The sequence below is a fragment of the Harpia harpyja genome, chromosome 2 (assembly GCF_026419915.1).
Source record: "Harpia harpyja isolate bHarHar1 chromosome 2, bHarHar1 primary haplotype, whole genome shotgun sequence".
Lineage (NCBI taxonomy): Eukaryota > Metazoa > Chordata > Aves > Accipitriformes > Accipitridae > Harpia > Harpia harpyja.
In genome coordinates this window covers 5,883,378-5,909,596 of record NC_068941.1, presented here as the reverse complement: position 1 = coordinate 5,909,596, position 26,219 = coordinate 5,883,378, and the positions used below count along the sequence as shown (strand labels likewise).

At 38.3% G+C, this 26,219-nt stretch overlaps 1 protein-coding gene across 3 annotated transcripts in view; it reads right to left on the bottom strand.

Annotated features, from left to right (window-relative positions):
- LOC128153979 (bifunctional heparan sulfate N-deacetylase/N-sulfotransferase 3) overlaps positions 1-26,219 on the bottom strand; it is a 538,027-nt gene that overhangs the window by 28,719 nt on the left and 483,089 nt on the right. For all 3 annotated transcript variants that reach the window (XM_052813981.1, XM_052813977.1, XM_052813987.1), the window contains 4 exons: positions 13,664-13,751; positions 9,771-9,925; positions 5,941-6,126; positions 3,149-3,277 (listed from right to left, as the gene is read on the bottom strand). In XM_052813981.1, coding sequence (XP_052669941.1) covers positions 3,149-3,277; positions 5,941-6,126; positions 9,771-9,925; positions 13,664-13,751 — 558 coding nt within the window. The remainder of the gene's footprint in view (positions 1-3,148; positions 3,278-5,940; positions 6,127-9,770; positions 9,926-13,663; positions 13,752-26,219) is intronic.

Genomic DNA, 26,219 nt, shown 5'->3' with positions numbered 1-26,219 from the left:
TACAACGCATGTTTTCCTTGTGGCTTTGCTACAGAATTCCCTGGCTAAATTAGTGCAAGTCACACAACCTCCATCTAAGTCAATTACTCAACCGATAATGTGGGGAAAATAATGCCAGTACACTAATAATACAGGGTTTCTGAAGGCTTCTTTTTTTTTCTTTCTTTCTTTTTTCTCCTTTTTCTTTTTCTTTTTTTTTTTCCTCTGTAAAACATTTTGTGCAAGATCCTGATATAGTGCAATCTTGCCTAAGGGCCACTGAAGTCAGCAAGATCTTTAACAGAAGACAGACATACAAAATATTACTGGAAGAGTAGATAGCGTGTTATATTACTACTTAGGCTCTTTTTCAGCTCGGTGGCACTTCAGCATTCTAGATGCCTTATGAACACAACAGGCAGAGCTGTCAAGATCACTTTACAGCCACCATCCTATCGCGATTGAACCAGCAGTGTGGGTATATAAATGCATACCACAGCTTGCCAACCACAAGATTAGTGATTCCAACAACCCAAATCTTAGTTCCTATATAAAATATAACTAGCAGAGATTATTTGTAGAGCAGGATTTCCCAATACTTTTCTTACCTGCAGGACTTCTGACTGTACAATGCCCTGGGAACAGGGCAATAATGCTGGTTCTCATGTCAAAAGCTTACAGATGCACATATGGTCCTGTGGGTTTTGTGTGGTTTATTCTGCAGATTGTGGTTTATCTAGCACACTATAAGGAAGCAGAGCCTCTCTTGTGAATAGCTACGATTACACAGCCAAACCACAAAGAAATTTGGGGCTTTATTCTTGCGGCATTTATTTCAGTGTAGGGTACTCAGTTTCTAAAGCCTCAGCCTAGTAACTTACACCTCAGAAACTATACTCACTTAAGATCAGTTATCCAAAAAAACAGGAAATATAATGAAGGCCTTTGTTAAGATTTACATTTCATTTACACCCACATTTTCCATTTTTGGAAATTAAAAATTTATGTACTCATTGTTGAGAATATTATTTAGCTGACACTGTAAGGATTCCTAGGTAATGCTGCTTCTTTGTAGTTCTACATCAGTGAAAAATAACGTTTAGAAAATGTCTCATAACAGAATTTTTGCATCCTCTAAAAAGCTGGATGTTTCACATCAAGAAATCCCAGCAATTTTAATGAAAACACAGGAAAGCTTATGAAATACAAAATGCAGCTTCTAACAAAATGCCACTTCATAATTAGGCAAATTCTTAAAGCTACTTAGTTTTAATTTTAATGCCTAATCTTTGCCCACTCTGACTTGCAAATTATGGTATAAATACATGTCATACTGAAAAACCACAAAGATGTAAACCCTAATCTTTAAATTGATTACATGCCAGGCGAACGCTTAGAACTTTAGAAACTGTTTATAAGCAGATATTTAAAACCAGACGCATCACCTTTTCAAAGGCACTCCTTAAAAGGATTACAACAATTTGTCTTGGGCAAATTTTGTTCTGATATTAATTTACAGTTGTATTTAGAAAACAGTGCATTTAACTTCTATTCTTTTAGCCTGTACTGTATTGGGGATATCATATTTCTCAGAACTAGTGATCACACAGTCTACATTGCAATGCATAAATCAAAAATGTAACGGTAATATATAAAAAGACATTACTGTACTCACACTCAAGGATGTTAGGCAGGCATGATCAAACTTCTATGATTAATACCAATAATCATGATTGTTTCACTGCTTATCTTGTCTTGCCCTCCATTCTCTTCATTCTTTTAATTTGGAAGGCTTATGCCTTGAGCAACCATACTAAATTTTGCTGTTTAACCTACTGTTGTAAGACAGTAAAATAGTTTTTGGCTAAGTTGTGTCTGTGTTTCAATATGGAATACGGTTTGTCCTGACTCAAAATGTTGTTACTATATGCCTTCCTCTAAGTCTCATTTGTTAAGCTAGTAACTCTTAAGTTAAAATCCATATATTGCCAAAGCATTGCTATGGTATCAATACCCTCCATCCAAGGAATTTTCCAGGTCTCACCTCTGTTAACATGCTGTGCCTGAAATTATATGTATCATCAAAGTTAGGACTGGGACTACTGCCATCCTCTAGAAGGGAGACCACATGTGTGCTGAGGAAGTGAAGTTTTAATTTCCTAATTCTGCTGTGTGAACATGAAAAAGGAGAACAAACACAGTAACTGCTCTCAAAGAACAAAAACTATAGCCTGAAAGAATTTGAGGCTTGAAAAATAGACCTGCATATAAATAGCTGAAGTAGCTGACAGAAGCTTTTTTCCTTTGGACTTTCATTAAACTATGGAAGACTAAAAAAGGGCACAAATATACTTAGGCTATTATTCCAAAGGATTTGAGTGAAAATATGTTCTGTTCCCTTTGGTGTTCTGAAAAAATGAGTCCTAGTGATTCCATTTGTATAAAACGGGTAAATTTTATTTCTAAGTTTCATTTGGACTTCAGATGAAACACTCACCTAAAAGCTTGTCTAAAAGGTCAGTTTTGATGCAACTGACCTAATCCCATGCCATTTTGAAGTACTATACTGTTCTCTTCTGTCAGTATTCCATAGTTTCATAGCCTCGTTTGCTGTTCATTCTTCCATTAAAGATAAATGAAAGGTTAAGCAGACGTATTAACTATGTGGTTCATTTACTTGGGTCTTTTCTTTGAAGCTATCATGAATCAGCCAACTGAAAATTCTCAACCCAGATTTAAGCGCAAGCACTCCTTGCTTGCAACTTTCTCAAAGCAATGAGCTTTCCCAACATTTCTGATTATGAATTTGGCAGAGCAGGAAAATGGACTTCACCTGAGGTACTTGTATCATAGTAGTATCAGTTCTTAACACTGGAATTCTTTAAAAAAATGAAATCTCAGGGTTCTTATTTCATGCAAAAGTAAAGAACAACAAGAAAGGTTGCTACTACTGCATTACTAACAAAACAGTTGTCAAAAAGAGTAGGTATCTTTGCACAACTAATAGAACATACATAAAATTAGATCCTAAATTAACTGAAAAAGCAGAAAAACTCACTGTGACTAATCATTACTATTTGGGAGACCCAGCTGATTAGCCTTGAAGCATTCAGTAACTTCTCCTTTAACTAATTTTTTAAAAAACATTTCAAAATTACACTGTACTTACTGGATTGAGAACCACTGTGAAGAACAACTCTCCTCCTTGAATACTTTTGTCTAGTTCCTTTGGGCCTCCAGGATACTCTTTATAGAAAATTGTGTGGGTGAATAAGCCACAAGTTTGCCTAGGAAGCACCTGAATTTATTAAAAAAAAAAAAAAAAAAAAAAAAAGATTCAAGAGAAATTCACAAAACAAAGATGTTTATACTTTTAATGAGATAATAAATGCCAAATAAGTAACACATAACTGATAATGTTCCTTTGTGGTAACTTTGCCAGAAGTCAATAATGATCTAGTTGAATTAATACACTGGCAGATCAATAAATAGTGTTTACTGAAAGAAACAACATTTTTATCATCAGTGAAAGGATAACATCCAAAAATTCATCACATTTTGTATGAAACTGGAGATTGATCTCAATCAGTGAGTTACAATTCAGCAACCTCCTCAAACTAATTTTGTCCGTAACACCTAATCCTAAAACCAAGTATTTGAAGCCTGGCCATCAAAGATTTCTAAAATTTTAAAATAATTTGAAACATAATCTGAAATACTGTCAGTCTATATTGTATTAATCAGTTCCACTTTTTATTTGAACAATGGCTTTGTTGTAAATTTAAACTTGAAAGTCTTTTTTTTTTTTTTTGGCTTAGGCATCACCACCAATAATAATTCTACACTGACACATGATGACTTTTGCCGATAATACTCACATTATAAGAAAGATTTGCTTCTCATTCAACTGTACTAGTTTTGTAAGACCAGTTGCAATAAAGAGTAGCATAAACAAAAGTATTTAAAAATATGCAAAGAGCAAGTCTTTTGAACAGGAAGAACTAATAAATGCAGTTAGTTTTCCAGCAGAACTTCAAAATATTTTCTATCAACTTCAGAAAGTAATTCACTGGAGAGTATTTCAATTATGTCTATTTTTTATGGAAAATCAACAGCTGGGTATTGATGTTCATGTATAATTCTTAAACTGGGATTGTTCTCAGATGTTTTAGTCTAACTTAGAACATTTATTATATGATAGCTTAAACTTTTAAAGCATACATCCCTTACTTGACATAGACTGTGGTTTAGTAGATACTCTTTATTTCTTGTAGTTTCATTTCTCAACATCTTTTTTGTAATGTACAGGATACTGTGACCACAGATCGTAAATTCTGTGTTGTCAGAAAATGTATGGAATTTGTACATTTGCTATAAACTTGCATATGCTTTTTAAAAACCTTTGGATTTCACTGATGAAATATGAGAACAATTCTTCACAGAGGCAGGGAATAAAGCTGTACTGGATGCGAAATGCTCTGGCAAATCTTACACAACCATTTTATTACTGAATGTATTCATCACTATAAGCCTGCAGATGTAAAATATTAATGCATCTGCCCTGGAGAACTGAAAGCTTGAGACTCCCAAAACAGGTGGTTTTATACGACTGTTCTTGGAAATACGTTTTTGGCCCCAGTGTCCTTGTGTTAAATCTCATTATGTCTCTTCAAATGACATGTTTTTACAAAAATTTATGAAAGAGATTTTTGGAGATTGAGAGTCAATCAATCTTCCTCAAATGCTTCACGCCCCCTGAGCATATCCACAAACGCATTATTTTACATGCAGCTATTGCTTTGAAAAGAACAAACTGTAGCTCAAATCTGTATGGTGTCAATTTTTTTCCTGGATGTCTGGAGATGGTTTTAGTTTGCCTTATCCAAAAATAGATCAAAACTTTTAAATATTATTATTTTGCTTAGAAAAGTGGTAACTCTAGGACACCACCAGAATTCTGTTATAAACAAAGTGGCAGTCTTGCATTAAGGCACTTGACCCTCCAAAACTGCTTGTTGCAGCCAGAAGTACAACACAGTACACACACTAGGATCTTTCCCATTCACCACTCTCCTACATGCTCCAAGAGAAAGTTACTCAAGAATATACCATCAAGTATTTTGAAAAGTAGTTTTGAAACACTTCTCAGATAACAATGACAATATGTGAATCAGAAATAGCCTACGCCCCAGTGACCAGATGGAATTAGCATAACGTCTTCCATGTCAGTTTTGTATAACCCCTTTTGGCAAACACTGCTGCCAGTGAACAATGCTGTGAATTATGTAATACAGAAAAATTGTATGATTTGACTTGTGGCTGCCTCAACAGAGCAGTTTCATAGCCTGGAGGGGGTGTGGTATGTGTGTGTCTTCCTTCCCTCCAACCTTCTGAGTGTTTGCCCTGTATCCAGGCTGATTGCCTGGGCCCAAAGCCTAGCTGTGGGGTTAAGCCACAGCGCAAAGCATAGTTCACATCTCTGTATGGCAGGAAGCAAAATGAGGGCAACTGTGCACCGTTCAAATGGGAGAAAAAAATATTTGTGCACCAAGATCCAGATTCTCAGATGGTATAAACTAGCAAAACTCTTTTGCAGTTAATGGTACTATGCAAATTTAAAACCTGCTAGAAATCTAACCCGTAATATTCTGTTAAAAGATGCAAAGTTGACTTTTTCCTTGAGATCTCTGAACCAGTACTAACAGTAGGGCTAGAACAGTTAACAGCCTGTTAACTGTTAACAGCAGGGTGCCTGGAGGCCACCTTCATCAGCAGTAACATCATCAGCAACAGACTGATTTTAATTAACAAGATACTGTCAAATATATCTTGCTACTTATGCATAGCAATATGTGCTTCTCACAATGTGAACTTTCAGGATACCGTGCTTTTCCACTTAAAAATAAATTGTTCGTAAATTCGTAGCGTGGTTGTAATATGAACATCATAAATACAACTCACCATGATATTTTTGTGGATGAAGCCTCGTCTGTACCTTGCAGGTTTCAGATGTGGGTATTCTTCTGTGCTGGTAACTCTGATATTCCAGACCTTTTTCCAGGCATCATAAAGTTGAACATGTACAGGATAGACTCCAGAATGGTGTGGAGCCACTGCATAGCCCAAATCAGTTGGAATACCATGTTCCTAAAACATAACAGAACAACGACTACTTTCAAAAATTCAAGACACTTGATGTTTTGGCATTTCTCAAATCCTTTGTTTTTGAGAGATCAAGAACAGGTCTGAAATGCAAATAATAGTGATATCAAAATATGCTGATATGTAAGGGAGACGGAAGGCAGCATGGTGAAGATGAAACGCAGGATTTTAATACAAAAGCCTTTTAAATAAATATTTTTATGAGTATGTAGGGAAGAGTGATATAGCTGTATTTTACGTTGATTTCTTCAATCTACATTAAACAGAAAGCTGCGCTCCTTCAAGTTCTTGCAAGGAATTTGCTCACAAACTAAGAATTCAGAGAAAATTACTGGCATGTATTCAACACAACAGGTAGCATTTGGCAGTTACAATAACTGAAGTGTGATTTCCACTACATGTCCCTACACAATTACTTGGATTGTTAGCTGAATTTCACAGAGTCACTGCATTTCCCCTCTAGTCTACTCAAAACATAAAACCATATTCAAAAACCAGCTTAACTATTTTAGTGTCATTTTGAAAACGGAGAAAAGATAACCACTAGTAAAAATCTGAGGATAATAGGCAGATGTTGTAGACTAACCCCTTTTGTAGTACATCTTCTATTTTTGCAGACTCCTGTCATTTATCTTGTTTACATACTGACCTTGCTGGTATTACCTTCTCTTGACATTCAATATATTTTCTTTCCAGTTTCTGGTTTCCAACATACTCTAATGGATTTTGACACCTCTTCTGCTTCCTTTCAGGTTACTTTTCAAAGGAACAGTATATAGCAGATATTTCTTTGATAGTCTGATTAGCAGAATACACTGTGTATAAGATGTTGTTGTATTGCAATGACTTAGGAAAAATGCCTTTGCACAGCCTTTGAATTCTGTTTAAGAGTTTTTTTATATTGTTTTTATTTGTATGGTCATCTTCACCGTATTTTCTAATCATACTTAGTGTGCAAAGGCAAGAGTTGGTTGATACTTGGGTCTCTTCCTTTGAATAAACTAGTTACTAAGGAACATGAAAAACTCTCAAAGTCTTATCTCAAAGAAAAATGGGTGCATGATCTTAGTAGAACCATCTTTTCTGGAGGAGGACTGGATTACTGCAGGAAAGCTAATGTACTGGACTTAAAAAGCTTAAATAATCAGGATTCAATATTAGACGTATCTGTTATAATTTAACTTTACTAACAGCTCAAAACAAAGCAAACTCACAAAAAGCAGCATTTGCTTCTGCTCTGGAAGAACACGAGAAATAAGACTTTAAAGATATGAAGCCTGTAAGGGAAGAAAGCTATTTTTTCCTCATTAAAGGGCTACTTGGAACCTAGTGTAATGGCATGTGTAACAGACAGGTATGGTTTAACCATAGTTGAGAACCCTAATTTTTCTATATTAAAAAAACCTGCTGAAATTAGTATTTCCCTTTAGCAACTTGTGGCACACATAATGGGGCATAAGATTTTACCATCCTGAGGCTGGTGCAGCTTTTGGAATTCTTATAAGGCTGTACCACTTCTGGGTAAGATGCAAACACCCCATCAGCAACCCCGCTGTACCCAAGGAGTGCATCATCTGCTGGTTTACAGCTGGGGTGCACTATGTGTAATCTGCCAAAGTAGGAATGAGTAAGATCTGGCCTATTGGTTTTACTGCATGGGGAGGTAAAGAATGGATACACCATCAGTTACACAGCTTTACACTATTTAATTCCTTCACAGATATTTCAATTCCTCTTCCTTTTATCTTTTCTACTTCCCTTAAGCATGCATAAACATCGGAAAGAAAAATCTTTACAGAACATTTAAGAAATTGCATTCTTTAGTGTACCATTTTATCTCCTTCATTCAGCTATAAACAAATGTCTGATTTTTAAGGGTTTTTCCCTCAAGTTTTACAATATGCAGTAATAAATATGTAATTAAAATCTTTCATTCTAATTATGAGCCTATCATCTTCAATGTGTCAGTGTCTCCATTACTTCTTAGTGACTGTAATTCCCATGTTGAGCATTTAACACACAGTATACACATTCAGTTTGATAATGCATGAGGCACCAGCAATTTCAGCCTCTTTCAAAAAAGCAGGATACTTACCTTTGTAACTAATTTAAATGCTTTACGCATGTGAAACATAATGAGTAGCTCCATGTTTATATATCTATACATAGCTTCAGACACGAAAAACATGTAATATAAGGTATCTGTAAGTATTAAGAGCATTGAAAGTAGTGAAGAAAATAGAAATTGATGCAGTTACGTAAAACAAGGTTGAATATGAATTCTTCTAATAATGTACTTTAATGGTTACATACTGTAGACTAATCCCAGAGGATGTCTTAGGTCACACCAGAACTACAAGAACTAACTTAATATCCAGTGGAACTTGCAACAGTACACAGAATCATAGAAAAAAGGGAATTTTGCACACAGGATTTTTAAATTTTCATGGTTCTAACTTCTATTAAAATGCTTTCTTTAAAGTAAACAGTAAAATTGAGCTGGCCCGTACTCAGTACAACCACAGTTTACAGTAAACTTGGTAAAATCTTTGGTTGAAAGAAAGCATATACCTTACTTAAAAGCAAAGTTTTCAAATACAAATTTTAATTGCTTGATATTCTAGGTCTATACCTTCGTCCTATACTCACTGACACATGACCATAGTGCACTCTTTTTTGTTCTGGTATTTCAAATCCCCCTGCTCTTTCAAGGAACAAAGTCATTACCTGCCAGCTAAGGAGCAACCAGTGTATTTTGAAAAAGGAGAAGTAAAATTAGGCTGTTGGGAAGAGTAGATGTATTTCGGCAAACAAGTTATGTTTGCTGAGATATTCTGATATCACACTTCTTTATGTCTTTACATTGGACCATTTCTTCAGACAAATAATATGTATTATGTATGGCAGTTTGGTTTGGTTTTATTGTATGAAATTGACTGCAGAGAAAAGGCAAGTCTGTTTCTCTAGTATCGTCAGACCTAAAGATCTGGTTTTATTTTTTCTTATATTCTCAGTGAAACATTTGTTTTTCAGAGCTTTTCTGTGATTAAATAATTAGTAAAGGCAATGCTTTTCAAAACAATTTTTTATAAAGTTGATCCAAATGGAATAAATAAGATGTGATTAGGTATTACTGCAGAAAAGCATCTTTGAAAATGTGGCACACTTCATTAATCCTAACATGCAGTGTTTTCATAAAGTCATTTGACACATTTTGATAGAGTATTTATTCTTTCAGAAAACTGGATTTTTTCTAATCTAAACAATGGGTTATTTGGACAAAATTTTATCTAGGAAAATATTGAAATAGAAGAATTTTTATCTATATTGACTTTCCAAGATGGGAACATAATTAATTCTTCATTCTGAAAGAATTCTTCCATTCAAATTTTTTCATAAAGTAATACAAAAAGATCAAACTTCAATTGAGAAGGAAATCCAAACTGTAGAGAAACAGGATTTTCATAGCACAAAGTAGAGTGATTGCAAAAAGCCCTTTATCAAAACTTTCTTTTTTTTCCAATTCATTGAGATTAAAACAAATTCTACAAGGATTGATTTTCCAACAAAATAGGAATAATGGTTTCTGAATACCTAAATCCAATATAAAATGCAAAAATACAACTCACTAAGGCAAACTTTTTGTTGAGGATCATCTGCTCCACCAGTGATGACTCATTGTGGAAGAGATGAGGTTGCATGTGACTCCACATATGGGGAAACCACCAAAACTCATCCACGGACCTCAACAACAGGTCATCGCCTTCATCTTCCTCCTCAGTGCCTAAAAAAAAAAAAAAAAAAAAAAAAATCTGAAGTAAAGTCTCTACTTTTATTATATTCTTACAAATGTTTGAAAATATAAGAAAGAAATCAGCATAATAAAATGTGACCATTTAAAGTACTGAGGACTTTAAATGTTTCCAAGTACACATTCCTTTTCCTGAAGTCATTATAGTCAAGTAAAAGACCAAAAGCTCCATTTTCATGGCATCTTGAATGCATGGTACAACACTGTCCTCACATGCATGTGATATATCAGTAACATCAGTAGCTTAAGGGACGGAATCAGGTAAATTGTACACAAGATAGTTTAATACAGAGTATAAATGAAAACGTTGACAACTCTTTTCTAGTATTCCTTATCCAAACTAAATTCACTCCCCAATCAAACTTCTTTTCCTTTCGTTACCTATGATACGTGGAAGTATTTTTTCCAGCAGCCTTTTCAAAATATTGTGCATAATACAATTATTTTCTCTTCCCGGCTAATTCTTACCTTTCTGATCATGGCCTATTCAGGAGTTCCTAGAAATCTGCATCTTTTTTTTTTTTTTTGTAAGAGATTTAAAGAGTGGCTGCAGCTCACCGAGATATTTCTCAGACCCCAGGCCTGTCTTTTCAGATGCTCTCCTGCCTGTTCCTAAGGATGCGGTGTGTGGAACAGGCCCCGCAGCCATTTTGAGTTGCAGTGCTGATGAAGAAGAATCACTCAGGCAGCAGCGTACGGCCTTGCCGTTCTCTCACGCTTCTCGTGCTGCAGTTACAGCAGTAAATAAGCCAGTGGTGGGGCCTGTCCTCCAACCCTGAGACCGGCTGGCCGCTTTGACACTCATAACTCCTCCCAGCCTGCGAGAGAAGCAGCTGCACCCCAGCTACCCACTGGGACGGGCCCCTGCCTCTGCTCCCCCGGGTGAAGGCAGTTGGGGGCTGGCCGGGACCCCGAGCACTCCAGAGGCCATTTGGTAATCCAAGGGTAACGACAACCCGCTCTCGGTGCTCGGGCCCGTGCCTCGGCTCTGTATAACCTACTCACAGAGATTCGGCCTGGGTATCTGACAGCACCTCAGGGATGGGGAGTGTCAGGGTCTAATTAGCTGGCGGATCAGGACACCCCTTCCGTCCCCAAGCCCAGACATTCATCTTAGTCCCAGTGCACTTTTAATGACAAAGTCCTGTCAAAGGCAGCCAAATTTGAATAACCCCTTAATGGGCTGCCATATAAGGACTCCATGAGCCGAACTTTGACAACCTATAGCTTAACACACCTTCGCAGTGTGCCTGCTTCCTGCTTTACTGATGGTTCCTACTCCGGCCAACAATCAACACAACTTGACAAATCCTTTCTCTCCCTCAGCATTTTGCAAAATCTGTTCTCCTTTTTCAGTCTTTTAGCCAAATGTTCAGCTCTGATGCTTTCTGCATCCGTATGGCCATACTCTCACTAACCCTATATGCCTTTTGCTTTTCCCTCTTTCTCTCAGTAAACCTTGTCTGACATACCTTCGCTGTTGTGATTTTATTCCTCATTACCTCTGAGGGAACTACAGCAGTGAATGAAAAATGCGGGCAGACATATGTAATGATGTGTCAATATTTGTAGGACCATTTAGACTTCCGGACTCCATGCGAGTCCGTGGGGCCCTGTGTGATGTTCACACACTATCAAAGAAAGTGACAGGAGTGCCTAAAGGTCATATGATAGCCAGATCAGGGAGAAGAAACCATATCAAGAAAGGAAGAAAGCCACAGCAAGGGATGGGCTGTAACAGAGACAGGCTCAACTCATTCATTTTACAGCCAGTAGCTGGGTCAGTTTGTGCTACAAACATGCAATACCTTTGCCAAATCCTACTCAGCCCAAACCAGGAAACCCATGTGCGTGTTCCCTCCAAAGCATCTGAACTATCAACTGAGGCAAAAGAAGTGGTTGGGAAAGTACCTCTGCCTGCTGAGACACTGGTGTCAAACTTGGCAGTCAGGACTGTGTTGCTGGGCCATTTTAGGCAAAAGAAAGGGAAGGAAGGGATGGGAATGGATGGAGCAAGTGATGTCCTGAATGTGAAAAAGTTAAGGCATCTCTAGTCTCTCTGAATTGTGCAGGTGACACCTGGGTTGCAGGGGTGAAACCTGGACATTTACCAAGTCTAGCTGAAGTCTGCCGAGCCCAAGAGACCTGTGGAGGAACTACGCAGCTCCAGCTGCTTTCTTCTCCAGCTGTTCAGCTCTAAATAACAAACTTCTTTCCCTGCCTCTTCTCTTCTTAATATGACAAGTAATACTGAACAAAGTGTACAACTGAGCACAAGAAGAGTTACGCTCATCCCTCTGCTATGTAACATGCACAGCAGTCAAGCATATTCAAGCTCTGCATATCTTTCTTTGGTTTTCAATAAATCTGGTTTTGGTTCCTCATCTTAGCTAACATGTCGCTTCACTTCCCTCTTTTCATATTAATATCCTTCAACTGTGACATTATCTTTTGTTGTCTTTTGTCTCTCTCTTCCAGGCCCTGATGTTGTCCTGTTTTGCATGCATGTTTTTTTCTTTCTGTTTGACAGTAGAGAGCGGCTTTTCTTCTATATCACATCCTATTTAATACCTTTTCTTTTATTTCTCCCTATTTCTTGGTGGTTTAAGTATAATATTATTTTAATGGGTAATATACATTGCTATATTCTACAGTAGAGATTAAACTATCCAAAAGGATAAACTGTGGTAGCTCAACAGATCCCTCAGTGAAGGCAATAGAAAATTGCATTTGATCGGTGGAATTTACCACTCAACAACAGGTTGAAAGGAACTGAATTATAATAAAAGGGGAGGAGGAATTCAATCTGTTCTACATCGGCACCTAATGCAGGCACTGCAGCTTACTAGAATTACAGGTACCTCATTCCAAGATGTTCCAGCCCACCTAAAATTACCACCTAAATTCTGTGTGCTCAGGAAATGGATGCAGAGAAAAAATCCAGTTCACCTATTCTACGTGCCTCCCTCTCCCCATTTCCTGGGAGAGTTTCTATAGTGAGCATCTGAGCTAGCTCAAATTGAATGAAATTATAAAGCAACAGTAAGAGTTTATTAACAGTAAGGTTTATTTAACAGTAAGGTGTTTATTCCACCCTCAGGATTGATTTTACTGTTATCCAATGACACATATGTAACACATATAACCCCTACAGAAAGCTGTAACCCCAAGCTTGGACTGCTGCTTGCAAGGTCTCCTCCTGGCCCTATGACTGCCATTTCTGCATGTCCCAGTTTGCAGGAGGAGGAGGAACATTCCTCTTATTCAGGATACTTAATAGTCTGACAGTACACTTTCCTGAAGGGCTTAGTCTTTCTCTTAGAAACTACAGCCTGGCTCTCCTACTTCCACATCATTACTCTACTTAAGGGACCATTATGCACATCCCCCCCCCTTTTTTTTTTTAAATAAAAATGTTGCTGCAAAGAGGTGTTTACAGACTCTACCCACGTGGTTATTTCCAGACAGACTACAGCACTAACAAAAGGTTAATCCAGTATAATAACTTTAAGAGAAAAATTTGATTCGGTCAATCACACAAATGTATGTCCCAAAGCAACCTGGAAGAAAGAACAATTTGATTTTTTTAGTCATCCTACTATGAAGGAAACTCTTCTCTCTACTCAGACCCTTAGTCTCCATCATTCCTACTTTCCTCATACTACAAAAAACACCATCAAAATGAAAGTGATTTTAGTATTTCATTCTTACCTGTGTGATAAAATTTCCCTGAAAATCCCAGGTTGAAAGTAAAATTTGTAATCTGAGCTCTCAAAAGATTCTGAGTGTCAAGCAGGGCCTGAAAAAAAAACAACCCACCGTAAAAACATATCTGTAGAAAACGCACCTGGCACAGAAATTTAATATAACAATATAAATTTTTTTACTGGTAAAAGTCTTTTCAATTGATTTTGCTATTTAAAAACAGCTCCTTATATATGACAAAGAAGTAACAGATATTTTCATCACCATTTAAAGATTAAAGACGGCATGCAAACTCCATTGTTTTCCTCATAAAGATGATCAGCTATCAAATACTGTTTTACTCCCTGAATCATGAGATAGGAAAACAAAGGCACACACCAGAGACAACACCTTCCACTGATTACTCAGTAAACTTGGGACACAGCTAGGAATGAAAGTCGGATCTCTTGTGCCCCCAACCACTGCTCCGTTCACCAGGGTGAACAGCATCTATTAGAATTATGTTTCTCTAGATCAGGCCAAGTATGTACACAGCATTTTAGTCATGTTTCAAAATTACTGGCAATCAAAAAAAAAAAAATCCAGAAAGACAGAAGCTAGATGAAGCCTGTTCCACATCAAAGAACTTAATCCTAAACTCCCCCAAATTCTGACTCATTTCTCAGACAGTTAGCACACTGGCTGTCAGCATACATGTACTTGCACTAAATTAGTACCAACAAAAAACCAGCATGCAGGAAGAAAGGGGAAAGCTATTATTCATCAGATACAGCTTCACTCGTTGATTTCAGTATGCTCTTCTTGACTTGTAACTCCCAAGATTTACATATTACTTTCAGGAGTTATCTCCCAAACTCTTACACTCTGCTGTTCACCCTTTCAGTTTTCCAGGTGTAACAAAGAAACCTAGCTTCCCAGAGCAAAACAAAACTTTGCAAAACAAGAACAGAAGAGCAAAAAGCCTCCTCCAAAATGAGACTCGGAGTACACATTCCTCCAAATAGCCTGTCTTCAACTGAGCACTCGATAGTTGATAATTCATGAACACATTGGACTCTGGAGATTTGTGACCCTGTACACAGCACATCAGAAGTGTATGGCCAGCTACAGCGCATGTGGCGCACACACACACACACACACTTGGAGACAGGCACTCATGCAGTACCTTTGAAAGAAAAGAAAATATTTATACGTTAAAGGTCATCAAAGAGTTTTCAAAGTCAACATACATTATAACACAATGATTTTAATAAAGTGATTAAAAGCATTACTGTAGTCAGAAATTAGTAACTCTAAGCATGTTATGAAAGGGGAATGTATTTAAAAGCACAAAAAGATTAAAATCACTTGAGATTTTCAAAGGTTTAAAGGTCTAGTAGGCTCCCCACTCTTGAAATTCAATGCAATTTGGTGCCCTGAAAAATAGGAGACAGTTTCTTTGGACATTATACAAATAATTTGTCTACAATTATTTTTTTCACTTGGAATGCCAATGACAACAGAATGTTAACATGGAAGTCAAGTCCAGCTTTAGATATAGGCATTGCATAGTCAAGTTACAGTTCCTTAAAATATGAGCCATTTTACAAATGGAGGTGACATCCACCTTATCCGAGAAACTTTTGGGCTGTTCTTCAGGTCTTTTCCAGGGCTCATCTACATCGTTCTAACGAAAGTATGATCTGCACCTGCAAACTCTGTCAAGCCTGTTTCCTTACACTATCGTACCCACAACATTACAGTGACAAAATCCGGCGAAAAGGTGACAATAGCAGGGGTTCCCCTGTGCACCAACCTGATGAGAGGCCCAAGGCAGCAGGCCCAGCGGAGCTCCCATTCCCAGTAAGAGGTGACCACACACCACAGCTAGTGCATCTGCCTGTGCCCTGTGCTCGCCTTTCCTGACACTCCCTTTCCAGAGCCGAGCATTTTCACCTGGCCCCATTGAGAGATCACAGCACTGGCCAAAGCGGGAACACAGCTGCTCTCCAGTCCTCTACTGTGCTGCATCTGAGGCCTCACTAAGCTTGTAGCTCTGGCTGGCTCAGGGAAGCTGGTGCTTGAGGGAGCTGATCTGCAGCAACAGGAGAGACAGTCATTTGTCCCTGTCCTGGGGGGCTGCAAATTTGAGTTTTGCTGACACGGCTGACGAAACACGAGTGGTTTCAATTCTGAGTCATCAGTAGTACTTGCCTTGTTCACCACTTCAGCGGACCAGAACATTATGCCTAAGCATATTCATTAAATATATATTAATCACAAAACTAAATCTGTGAAAGAACCATGACTTTTCTGCCTCCTATTTCTTAAGGTCCTCTCAGATCTGGAAGTAACTCGCCTCGGTCTTCTTCAGCAGTGTAACTCCAGCAACAACAGCATAGGCAGTTTCAAAGGACAGTACTAGTAAGGTAAAGATCATCTTCTTTCACTGGAAAGCCTAAAAAATGTCCTGTGAACAAGGGACTTTCTAAAGGAATGAGTAAAACGAAACACAGAACGGAGATAATTGAAAACAAGCTCGAGACTTCTGAAGTGGAATATTAAGAGAAAAATCTTGCAACACTGTAACGAGGGCTTTTGCACAGGCTGAGAGTGCAAAGATCACCGAGGAGACCTCTTATTCTAATGAAAGATAGCAAATCTGCAGAGGATTTATTATGAAAACCATCCTTGAGCTGCTGGGAACCTATTCAATGAAATAATTTTATCTTTGCACAGTTAAAAATGTAGGAGGCAAATGATATGGCTATACACTTCTTATGTTAACGGTACATACTGTCGAATGAAAGAGTTCCTGAGCGCAGCTTGACAGCAAGGTGGCATGAATGGGCTGCACAGTTCTTTCCCTCCAAATTAAGTTGAGAACTGCGAGCATTTTTTGAGCTGAAGCTCTTATCCTGTACCCTTCTAACAGCTTCTCAGCTTGTCAGCTCCAGTCTAGTCTCAGCATGATGGAAAAACAGAATGGGAAAAACAAAGAGCAGCTGGGAACGCCAGAGAAACACGACCTGGAAGGAGACCTTTGCTGCACCTCCCTGGCACACTGCAGCTACAGGGCTGACAGGAGAGTCGCAAACACGGGCTTTCAAACGGCAGGATGGAGAAGGGTAGCAAAAAGCCTATGACATTTCTGTGGTAACGCAACATAAGAGTTTACTTCTTCACCAGGAATTAATTTTGCTAGTGCAGTTACTGCCTTCTTGCCTCAATGATTGCCTCGTGGCTGCATTTTTTTAGGCCAGCAGTCACGATAAGACGTTCCAGATAACACTCAAATAACACGAAACTCTAAAGGAAATCTGTAGTTCACCTTCTACAGAACAAACTTTGAAACTGATGCTGTTGGTTTTTTGGCCACGTTACTCATTAAAATCAGTGGGAGATCTTCTGCTAAAGCCTTGTGGTGGTGTTCAAAAATGTATCAGCTAATACCAACGGTGTACCAGCTCACCTGCTCCGCCTGCTCTATCTGCAAAGAGGAGGGCACAGACCTGCTGTGAACCACTTTTGTACAGACAAGCTGAGATAACATTTGAGTTGTCATGCCTATGATTATTTTCTGGGTGACTTGACATTTTACTCATCTTTCAGGTTCTAAAAACAAAATGTTAAAACTCATGAAAAATATATAGTAGCAGATGGCAGGGCCTATTACTGTGAGTTTCTATCAGAAAGACAGAAAGAGAGAAAAATAGGGGGACGAAAAGCCTGAAATTTCATTTCTAAATGCTGTTGTATATGCTGAAGGTAAGCTGGTGATATTTTCTATATATTTTATGATTGGTTTATGAATACCCCTCTGGGTATCTGTATGAGATGTTATATAAATACACTAGTACTGAAGGTTTTTTTAAAAACCTATTTTTTAAAATATTTTAAAAACTATTTAGTAAAGCTTTCATATGTTTATAAATAATTATTTAGTACATATGTTATACTTCCACTGGTACTATAAGGAAAATAAATTGCTGGCTACATAATCACTTTCATGTACATAGCTACAATGGAGTACTTTCTTTTCAACTTTTCCTAAGCTCACATACTAAGTTTAGGAAATTCCTTGTGCCAGAAATCAAATGTGAGAATTCAGTGTATGATGAAAGACCCCCTTCTTCACCAACAGCCCAAAATAATCTCAGAAAAAGGCCCTGTTACAATCCAAGCCATAGACAAAAGTTATCCCAACAGCGAAACAACGGAGTTCTTTCAATCCTTGCATCTGACAAGTTTATAGTATAATGAAAGGAACACAAAAAATCATGTATGTTGTAAATAAAGCCAGATTCTCAGATGATTAATCAGCATCACCCATTTAAGTTATTTCTATTTCATTTCTGATGAAACATCTCAGCAAATGGAAGCTGCTGTAATGGCCAATGGGATCTCGACTGGCTGAGAATTTAGGAGAAAATGGACTCTGAGAACACAAATGAAACAGAAGGAACCAAAAGAATTCTTCTTTAATTGAAATATTCATGCAATGGAGATGTATGAGAAGTCCTGCCTTTGTATAGATGGCCTCCTCCTTTCCTGACAACCATAATGTTTAGCTTTTTTAATCACTTTTCTTTCAGAAATACCAGCTTTGTTTACAAAGGAAACAGTTTTATTTAATTTTTCTCACGTTATAGATAGGACAAACAGAGGCACAGACAGGTGATATGGGCTGTCAAAAGCTCTTGCTCAAGTAAATCAGCAGTAAAGCCAAGGATAAAACTCATACCAAACTTGCTTCCCATTTCCATAGCCAGGAAACTACCCTGCCTCCTGTCCTCAAATATCCCTTTACATGATTTCACTTTATAGTCTGTCACGGAGAAGTCACAAGTATCAACTTGTCTTCAATAAACAGACAGTAGTAATTTCTTCAGCATCAACAAAAATACTCAGACCCAAACATCTTGGCTGATCAAACAAATAAATCAAAAATGCTTTATTGAACTCTGCTTCACCAAAAAGGAACTATGACTAGTTTCTGTAATCATACCAACATATTTATGACTATTTTCCTACTCAAAAGCTGCTAAAGAACTTAGCTACTTGAAAAGCAAAATAGTTAAAAACACTGTTAATTTTACTTATAATCCCATGGATTTTAACTAAAGTGGCAAGCAGATAGACATAGCCTCACAATGCTGCAGTGTTAATATCTTAAACTTCAAATCAGTACATACTTTCATGTCGGAAACAAAAGCAAGAAAGGTCAGCTTCATAGTTTTTCAAAAAGCCTATCTCCTCCCCCTTTTTTTGGGAAGCAGATCTCATCTCTCAACGCTGGCTTTACTATTTTGTGTCTAACAATACTATCAAAGGAGCCATTAAATTAGGAATTACTTTTCTTTTGAGGAAAACTTCTAATGCTGTACTGGGTCTTTAATGAAGGCAAGGACCTTCTGAAAAGGTAAAACAAATTAATAGAAAGTGTAAAGCGAAAGCACATGAGTTAAGCACATGAAGCCCCTTTATGGGAGCTCTTATGCAGAAGTAGCTTGAATTTTCTATACCATATTACCTCTTTAGTTTAACCCCTGCAAGAGAGGGAAGAAACAGAACTAAAGCCCTTTTAACTTGAGTGGAGTTCTTCACATAGGGGTTTAATGAGCTGTAACTGATATGATGTCCTTTTACTTTGCACTTTTTGTGACATCATTTTGCCTTTCCTGAGCATGTCCACGCTCTGAGAAAAAGAGTCCTGCAGCTGAAGCTGCCTGCACAGGTATATGCACACCACCTGCCTCCCTCAAACTTCCCCTTCTGCAGAACCTGACCTTTTCTAAAGTTTCTCCCCACATTGCAAATTCTCTTGCTTATAAGGGGGAAAAAAAGAAAAGAAAACAAAAGAGGGTTGGGGAAGAAACAGAAAAGAGAATTGAGGAACAAAACACACATGTGACTGAAGTTTGCATTTATTATGCATACAAGTATTATGATTTTTAAAGCATTGTGCTTCTCTGCAGAGTTCAACAATCAGTACTTTAAATTTCCCAGATATATTTTGAGATTGTGCTTTATCATGTTGTATATATCAGTCCCTAAACTTAGAGGCCCTAGCAAAGTGTCCAACATTAGAGGCAATACGTGGCACGGTGTGGCACAGAACAGAGGCCAGGCTAACAAACTGTGCCTGATAATCAGTCCCAGGTTTGTCCTGGCAGTGCTGAGGCTGATGGCAGAAAAGAGAGGAGGGGGAACACACTGCCTAGGAAAGGGAGAGTTGAGGGGGAGGGAGCAGTGGGGATCCACAAGAAATGTTGTAGCAGCAGTGGGACCTGAAAGTGAGAAATGCTGAGATCGTGATGGCAGCCGTTCAAGAAACTGTGGCAGCAGTCAGGGCTGGGAAGGCAGTGGGCAAGAATGTAGAGTGTTTGGAGGCAGCGAGAGGCAGCATGGCAAGATGAAACAGAGGATAGCCTCAATGAAGGTCCATCCCAAATGGCTGGGAATCATTATTTTATTAGACAGACTATTTTGCTTCTGAGGAAAAATGTTTCCGTCATTATGAATTATGTATTTTGGAACATCATTAAAATTCAATGTCTATTCTTTCTGGATTTCCAAGATTAGCATTTTGACACCCATTACCATAAACATTTAATCTATGCAGGAGAAAGAATAATTGCTTTGGGTATACCGGGTGTATCTGAAAAAAACAGTTTGAATATCCTTCAGACAAAAGGAGAAGAATGCTTAAATTTTCTTTGACTGTGCACTCACTTAACAGAGCTGACGCTACAGAGAGGGCAAGAGAAGAAAACAAAGAAAATCTTCAGCTTTTTCTGCAAAGTGTTTAGCTGGCAGAGAGCATAAATTATAAATAGACCCTAATCTATGTAAGTGGGGAAAGGACACTGCTCTACAGTTTGGTGGAAGCAAGGTGTCCAAGAGGACACAATCCAGCCAAAATAGAAAGACTGATGAAAAAGGGATGGAAAAGCTAAACTGCTGACAATACATATGTTCAAGTTTATAAAATATCAGATTCCATGTGAGCTGAAGACAATTATTCCTGCTGCTTTGTACAAGAAAATTAAAAGGGGGGCGGGGGGGGAGAACCTGCTTATTAAGATACAGTAGCTTCAAGAAACAAATTATTCTTTCAATTAAAAACATGGATTTTGATAAGTCTACCAAGTCATTCAAAAGATGTAACAGTTCAGAAGTACCACATGTCAGCAGGATGCCTATTTACAAAGAGCCACCTAACACGGTAGAATTTAAAACAGAAAATGTGTGCAAAAATTCCTTGGAGATGAAATGAAGCACCTCGCTTCAGTTACTTGTCATTTACTGATGGCTAGATTCTACCTGCAGCAATTGTGTTTTTAAATTATCAGACAGGGAAGCCTTGGAGCCCAACTCTTTAATGTGCAGGACAGGCAAAGCTCCCATTGATTGCTTGGGTTAATTTGGACTGTTTGCCAGATCCATTGTCCTCAGTATCTTACCTGACTTCCTATAATATTAAGGCCCATACTCACTAGTTCGATAAGCACCATTAACTGGGGAACCCAGCTTCTCTTCAAAGTGTCGGTAAGATGAGACATCAGGCTGGAGCCCAACTACATGCACCTTAGTTTTTCGGTGTCCAATATAAGACACACTGGACCTGATTTTCAAAACATTCAGGAGCCACAACTTTATTTCATGTGCACAGATGCTGTAACAAGGTATCTGAATTTGAGGTCCACTAAAGGATACTAAAAATGTAAGCAGCCACTTCGGAAACCGTTGTCTCAGATGATTTCAAGCAGAAGTTTTTTCATTAGAACACACTGTTTTAATGTTACTGAGTCTTCCTTTGGAGTTTTTTTTATATTGCATACAATAGTGATCTTGATGATGGTCCAATTATACACTATCAAGTAATTAGGCTCTTTCATCTAGGCAAATCATTTGTACAACCAAGAGTTTTAAGAAATATTTCTAACTTCCTTCACCAGCTTCTCACTTCTTGGAGGCTGAGATAGCAGCTAATGAGAATAAGCAATTATGGCAAGGTAAGTTGAAGGTTTTGAATGCTTGGTGTCAATACTATTTAACAAAGTAATTAGGATGCTGTTTTCAGGATTCTATATGAAATTCTGCATTATTATCTCTCAATTAAAATGTACTTTGATGAAAGAGGTTACAATTACTAAAAAGCTAAATGATCTCATTATTCTGCAGTCAACAGAAATAAAATCCCGCATTTCTTTTAATTAAAGGTCAAAAAAACCCCAGGCCAATTGAAATAGAACTAATAAACACCCTACTGCTGCATATGATATTTTTCCCTGGATTTTGGTCAGACAGGATTCAATTAAAAACTTGTTGGCCTCACGCTTTATTTGCTTATGAAACACCAAGGATAAAGAGGTAAGTTCTCAGAGTATAACAAAACTCAAAGTAGTAAAAACAAAGTGACTCTAAAATGCACTTAAAATCTCTTCATATTTATCCAGTTAAGTTCTTGCAATCTGGTGATTGTTGATGACCCAGTACAGTGGGAAACTGAGGTTTGTTAGCCACAACGCGAGCATTCAGGTAGCTGTACTGGAAAGTCACCCCCCCACACACGCATAGCTGCCTCAGCTCCGAGCATGATAGGCCATCTCTCAGGGTGACAGAGTAGTTCAGATCCTGTTCCAGTTCACTTCTGGGCCACTTCGCTGTGCCTGCTTAGTCTGGCTTGTCTCCATTGCATCCCATCAGCAGTAGATAAATTGTCAGGGTTGTTCACTGATTCATGTAGACACTTGTCTAGCTATCAGTAAATGTTAGGCCTCCAAAAAATCAGGTTCAAAAAATAACCTCAGATGCAAAGCAGTTATACTCCTGCACGCCCTGATTAGACAACCCGCACTTTTACAGCTTCAGCTCTTGTCTGGTAGGATGCACAATATTTTGTCATAGAAGTTAAAACAATGGCATGGCTATTCAGTCTAACAGCATGTATATATTATAGTCGTCCGGCTCAGAAAGAACAGAGCTATTATCCAAGCTCCTAGTACCACATTCATTATCAACAGCACGTTTGCTTCTTATTTAATGCTTCCTCACACGCCAGCTCCAGCTTTAGCTTTCACTATAGCCAACAGGCGCAGCAAGCAGAGTTTGGCTGGAGGACAAGGGCTACTCTCCAAGGAAGACAGTCCTCCGCTGCACGGGCTGGCCACGAGCTTCCGCTGCAGCAAAGCCTGTGCTCCTTTACCCACCGCACACTGCCTGGCTCTGCTGCTTAGGGCCCTTTTACCCCGCTGTTGGCAACACGTGGCTCTCTACAGGCGCTGAATGCTGAAAACATCTAGAAGGTTCAACACTGGAAGAATTTTTAGGCCTAATCTCTCCGCAGCAGAGACCACAGTGACCTCACCTGAATGCGCAGGAAGCTGCAGCTGGGTCACTACATCTGCTCCACTCTGATGAGTTTGTCAGTGGCTACACTACTCTGTCCAAAATGCCAATGTTTTTAGAGATGCAATTTAGATTTCAGGTCTACCTTTACTCCTATGGCTTGCATACAAAACAAGAAATTTGTTCCATAAAACCTAGTCTCCTATAGATTCGTTTCCCAAATTGCTATTCCCACAATGCAGTAGCCTGCACTCCCTTTCACACCGCTGCCTAGGACCTACCCTCCCCATTAGGTCTCCAAAGCACCTCCTTCCCTTCCCACTCTGTCCCACACGCCCTGTCTAGATGAAAAAGAGACAGTACGTGCTATCGCTAGCTCCAAGACATGGCACATGGATTAGCCAGGGGCAGGTCAAAGTAGAGGATAAATGCAGACCTCACTCTGAAACCTCTGCTTCAGCGCAGGCACTGCTTTGCGTACATGCCTTACCCCACGCTGAACTCCAGGATGTCAGCAGGAATTTAACTGTCTTTGAGAACTGCCCGTATCTGTCACACTGGACCGAAACTGGCCCGCAGGTTCAAACGTCATTAGATTGATCACAGAATCATGGAATGGTTTGGGTTGGAAGCGACCTTCAAAGATCATCTAGTCCAACTCCCTGTCATGGGCAGCAGCATCTTTCACAAGAGCAGGTTGCCCAAAGCCCCATCCAACCTGACCTTGAACACTTCCAGGGATGGGGCATCCACAACTTCTCTCGGCAACCTGTGCCAGTGTCTCACCACCCTCATCATAAAAGATTCCTTCCTTATGTCTAACCTAAATCTACCCCATTTTGGTTTAATTGCTGGACTGACAAAGGCAAACAGGGACATTAAAAATACCCGATTTCTTTAGGAAATGAAAATAAAAATGGTGTGTCAGTGTTGTATACATCAAACTCCCAACAGTCTGTGAATATGGCCTTTTGAAAAAACTTCAGTCTTACTTTTCTTCTTCAATGTCAGTATTCTCTGGATCTCAATGCCTGAGCCTGGATAAACTAAGACTTACCTGTCCCTGTAAGCCCTGAAGCCTGCACTTCCTGCTCAGCAGAATTTCAAATAAACAAGATTTCAAAGTTTTGTCTACATCATTATATAGATGATCACAGCTCAACAGCGGGTGGTATTTATCTATTTTTCTAGAGCACACAAAATTCAAAGCATTTAAGTTTTTACAATATTTTTCCAGCATTTAGAAAGCAATCACCGAGTAACAGTGGCTACAATTACAATATAAATCTGTTACATGATCACAGGAAAACTCAAGTCCACAGACCAAGGTATAACAAGCTGCTGTTTAGGTAACTTGAAAGAAACATTGGACACTACGAGCTATGTCTAAAATGTTGGTACCAAAGAGAAACACTTTGGGGTTTGTTTACTTCTCAGTTTACACTTCTTTTCTCCCCTAGTAAGACTAATGCTTCTAGACAAGCACAATATTTGTGTTACTGCTTAGTTTTACATATTAGAGAATAAAGTGCAAATAAATGAAGACTCAAACCCTCTAATTTATATAAAAACCACAACAGAGCCAGTTGCTCTCCCTGTTTAGTAAAGCACAACAGAGTTACCACATCACCGGCATGTTAAATAAACTGACCGCTCCATGGGCTGGGCAACACACCAATGACACAATCCATTCACAAATGTTTCTTAGGTTTTTTTTTTTTTTCCTAATAGAGCCAAAAAGATTCCCATGTTTCTCTTAATACTGTATCCAATTAAAAATATCTATCTTTGTCCCTATGTTTGGGGTGAGCTGAGGCATACCAAAAGCTCTTTTTCCCTCTATGCTCCACCTTTTTTGACAGAAAAAACATCTTTTACCAAGAAGATTTTCATATTCTCTTTCTGCCAGAAAGCTCCACGTCAGAAACAGCTAGGAATTCAGTCTTCAGCTTGCTCACCAGCTAAGGGTCACAAATTTTTTTTTTTTTCCTTCTCTTTATGAGTAGTTCTAAAATTGCTGAATGAAATTCCCTGCTACATCACTATTGGTATCAAAGAAATGACAGAAAAAGAGCAAGCAAGCAAGACAAGCTTGCATAAAGTAACAGATACAACTCTTTCTCAAGCCATATTTTTTATGATTATATGTAGTCAACACAGAAAAGACACAATAAGAACTTACTTCAAGTTAATAAAAATTTGGACGGTTTCATTGACTCCTGCATAGTACCCAGTCTAAGGGATATAATTCAGGAGAAAAAAAACCCTAAGACTTTAGTGAAACACAGGACGTTAATAAGAGAAACATGGGGTATGATTTTGTTAGAAGGTGTTAATACATACCTTTCCTGGTTTTGCATGCACGTTTGCATTTCTAAAAGGCAAGATTACAGAAACTAGATCTACATAGATAAGTATCTCAGCTGGCAAATTCTACACTTGCAGACTCAGACCGACACACAGGAATCCAAACTGAGCTCTGCAGTTGATTATACTGTAAGAGATTGGGAATACATCTTAGTACAAATTCCCTGCCAATATTATACTCCTTTCAATAGCACACTTCATACCTTTTTGCCAAATCTAATTTTTAAAGACTTACATAATCCTTTTACTTCCTTTTGGATATTAGCCTCTAATCTGCCACTTTTATTGGCTATTCAACCTACACTTAAATATCTCTGTGCCTTACATTAAATATTTTTATCCATCCTCACTGTTTATACCCTACAGACATCTGCAGCCTACTGCTTTCTGCTTTGGTCATCATTACTTACCAAATTCTTTAGCCTTTATTTTTTCATTTTTTGCTCTGACATTTCATGAGTATTCTAGTGTCTCTAAGCACCCCCTAAATATTTCTGATTAAGTGGTGCAGAACTGAGCACAATACTCTACGTAACTCCTCAGTCAATAAGATGAAGTACTTTCCTGATGTAAAATGATATTTTTCACAGTCAGCTTAAATTTCAAACCAGCTTACACTACAAATTCAGGTATATTTTAGTATTCATCTTGTTTTTAGGATATTTTCAGGATTACCATTTTCGACATTTCTATTACCGTTAGCAAAGGCAGTGAGAAAGGACAAGGTATGAGAAATGTTTTGCACCATAAAACAAACACTTCTTCTATAAATGCAGAACTATTTTTCAGCCTCCTTTCCATTTTCATTAGAGTTCTATCAAAGGCAACTCTAAGTTATCTTTAGTCCAAGTTTGCTTTAAAA